Source organism: Pyxicephalus adspersus, chromosome 4 (assembly GCF_032062135.1).
Source record: "Pyxicephalus adspersus chromosome 4, UCB_Pads_2.0, whole genome shotgun sequence".
In the NCBI taxonomy this organism is placed as follows: domain Eukaryota; kingdom Metazoa; phylum Chordata; class Amphibia; order Anura; family Pyxicephalidae; genus Pyxicephalus; species Pyxicephalus adspersus.
The window spans coordinates 84,764,173-84,767,645 of NC_092861.1; the positions used below are offsets into that span (position 1 = coordinate 84,764,173).

The 3,473-nt window shown below is 38.0% G+C and overlaps 1 protein-coding gene across 1 annotated transcript in view; it reads right to left on the minus strand.

Moving 5' to 3' along the window:
* Nucleotides 1-464: 464 nt before the first annotated feature.
* TRDN (triadin) overlaps nt 465-3,473 on the minus strand; it is a 223,256-nt gene continuing 220,247 nt past the window's right edge. The window contains exons 57-58 of the mRNA XM_072410214.1: nt 1,168-1,215; nt 465-544 (exon numbers count right to left, since the gene is read on the minus strand). Of these exons, the coding sequence (XP_072266315.1) occupies nt 465-544; nt 1,168-1,215 (128 nt within the window). The remainder of the gene's footprint in view (nt 545-1,167; nt 1,216-3,473) is intronic.

Genomic DNA, 3,473 nt, shown 5'->3' on the forward strand with positions numbered 1-3,473 from the left:
TGCTTTACTAAAGAAATAGAAAAAAACAGTATTTGGTTTCACATAACTAGATTCACGGGTTCACTCCTTGCAAACTGATAATTCACTTAGCTTAGTAAAAAAGATGAACCTTTACTGATTTTTTTTTCATTGATATACTATAAAAATCCCGTTTTTTAAATTTACCACGCAAATGATTGAGAGATTTTTTTAGTACACTCTTTTTGTTGTTTTACACCATGTTAATAATTATTTTTTTTTGTACTTTCAAATTTCTATCTTAAGATAACTAGAGCCTATACTTTTTTTGCATATCTAGATATTTAGATGTATATTATGGTTCTACTGGTACAACACTGGATGCAGAATAAACTTGAATTTTAATTGGTGTAAATAAATTTATTTTTTGTAAGCCTGCACAGGTAATGACTAAACGATAAATGACCAGGATCAGGGTTCCCTGCTTACAAGGGCTTGCCTGCTGTTTATGTTTGTAGAAAGTGAACAAATAATATACCTTTCTTTGAAATAGTGGGTTCCTTTTCCTTTTTTTTCTCCACCACTTCTAAAATTTAAACCATAGTTATGTTAGTGACACATTTCACAGTGACATTTTACTTACTTTAGTTTAAATTAAAAAAGCACCACACCATGCTGTTAATTATAATGCAGTAAATCAAATATTTAACACTCTCTGGTAGACATTTTTTCAGACCCATGTATTTTCTATGGCAGTAACTGATTCTCCACCAGAGAAGTATTTATGGATTCACTGCTTTATAAATAGACCTCAAATGTACTGTTTCATGAACATGTATTTCCAAATAGTGGTATATTTGGAAAAATGCATAGCTATCTAACATCTTATTTTTGTGCCTGAAAGGTCAAATTAGTTATTCAAGATATTTTCAACAAAGATGCCCAAATGTGCAATTTGCAGTTTTTCAGCTGTGACCTGAAACTGAAAAGCTCAGCCTAAATATCATTCACCAAATAAAACATGTTAAAATGTTCCTTTACTACCCATTATTCAGTGTTAGGCCTTCTTATAGTAATTTAGTAGTGCATTCACAAAATCCCTCCTGTTTTGTCTACACCTACTGGATTTCTTGGTGTATTCTTTACCCATTTGTTTGGTCCAATGTATTTTGCATTGTAAATCTTTCTGCATCAGTTTGTTGACTTTACCTTTTTTCGGTTCAGTTACTGGCTTTTCATGTTTTTTCAGAGGAATTTCTTTAAAAAAATTGCAAAACATAGTTTTCAAATTTTAATACATTTTATACTGTCACATTCATTTAGTTGACATAATGAAAATACATTCCTATCAACATATATATAATAGAGATAATAATAGGTTACAACCTTTTATCAAATATATTGCTAATCTAACCATAATATTTTCTTTTTAGTCAAGCCTTACATTCAAAAAGAGGTTTATAAAGCGTGTATATTTTAAAATGGTATATTTATTTAAAAAATTAGTTTAAGCAGTTCACTAAGCAAAGTAAATTATCACTTTGTCACGCATATTTTATATGGCTTAGTAAACTCTAGTGACCTCTAATTATGTGCACGCTAACTTGTGTTTTGTATACAAAAAAAAAGAGCAAAAACAATGTTAGTGTTATTTAATGTTAATATTTCAAAAAAGTAAACAGACTTGATTTATTAAAAGGGGCACAGTCAGTCATTTAGGGATAAGTAGTGTGTAAATATCTATAATGGACCAAAAATGTATTTTTTGCATATATACAGGGAATAATTAGACCAGGGGACGGCAAATTTTTCGTACTACTAGGCCATTTCAGGAGGTCAAGAAGGCACACTAGGTCAGATGAAACAAGGTGTCCAAGGAAAGGTTTTTTTATTTGAAAATACAGTATGATCAATGGGAAATATGATGTTGCATGTTCTTAGACACAGATACAATATCCGGTTCTAATGATGATCAGCAACAGAATGTCATTAAGGTGATTTTCAGTGAGCTGAGAGCGCGGCTTGTTCTTACCAAACTTCATCTTGGAGAACAGCTGCTCGCACAAATAAAAGCTTCCAACATTGAGATCACATGCTTGGCTTGGGCTAACAACATTGGAAATTGAGCATGTGGCAGCTGACGGTAGAAGTCAATGAGAGTAGTGCAAGAAGTAAACTTGGACAAGAGAATGTCCGAAGCCTGGAGCTCGATCAACTTCAATTGGACATCAAAGGGGGCGTCATCATAGAGAAAGTCAAATGGAGTGCTGACGATCTTGAACTCTTGCGAATGAAAATGCACATCAGTGAAGCGCAAATAGAATTCATTCCGCAGGGTTGACAGCACACTGATGCATTCTTCAGTGTCAACGAGGGCTATATCACACTGGGCGAGGTGTGGGAAATGGTCATAGTCGCCCTTATACATCTGCTTTGGCACACAATGACTCCTGGTGGACGATGCAGTGCACCCTCCGTATCTCCTGCACACAGCCCAAAGAGCGGCAGTGTTTAATGAGCAGCTGCGGAAGTCCCTTGGTAGATCTAACCATGGCAGGTTCACCGTCAGTTGTTACCGAGAAGAGCTTCGACAGGTCGAAACCACTCAAAGCAGGTAGGAAGGCATTGAGGACATCTTGGTCATTTGTCATTCCATTCATCGGGATGAGACTGAGAAACTCCTCAACTACTTCCAGGTCTTGCGTGATGTCACGCCAAAGATGTCTTTGATATCACAGCTCTCGCCCAAGGTGATGGAGAATATATCAAAAGTTTTCAACTTCGTAAACATCGTAGACTGGACATCAGGGGCCAAGTCCTCCATGCGTCGAGTCACAGTTCGGGCAGACAGCGGGATTGCCTTGAAGGCGTTGTGTTGCTCAGGACACATGACGTCAACAGCAGCAAGTATACAATCCATTAGTCTGCATCAGTGAAGGGATGCATTTTCTTCGCAATCAACAAGGACACTTCATAGGAGGCATGAGTGTGACGCTCAGCAGCCTCGGAAGCTTTGGAGGCCTGCTTCTTGAATAGGATGATCCAACCGTGACTGCAAGCGAGCAGACTCAGTCTTCCGCTCATCCGTGGTGTAGTCTCGCGGTTTGCGTGCTTGGCATCGAAATGCCCCTTGAGATTGGACCGCTTGAAAGTGCTGTTGGTGTCGATGCACACTAAACACAGGGCTTTGTTGCCGCGTTGGACGAAGAGTAATTCGTCAGTCCATTCAGGGTTGAAGACACAACGTTCGAGGTCAACCTTCCGGAGACTGGTAGCTGCGCATTGCTTCTGCTCTTTAAACATAGTAATTGGGGTTACTGTTCAGGAACTCGATGATATCGATAATATCGTTGAAACTCGCGATAATGCGACAATTCAATTAGGCAGAATTCAACAATAGGGAGTTAGGCCATACTGGAATACTGGCTAGGCCGTACTGGAATACTGGCTAGGACTTATATGGCCCAAAGGCCAGAGTTTGCCTACCTCTGAATTAGACAAACAAATAACTGATT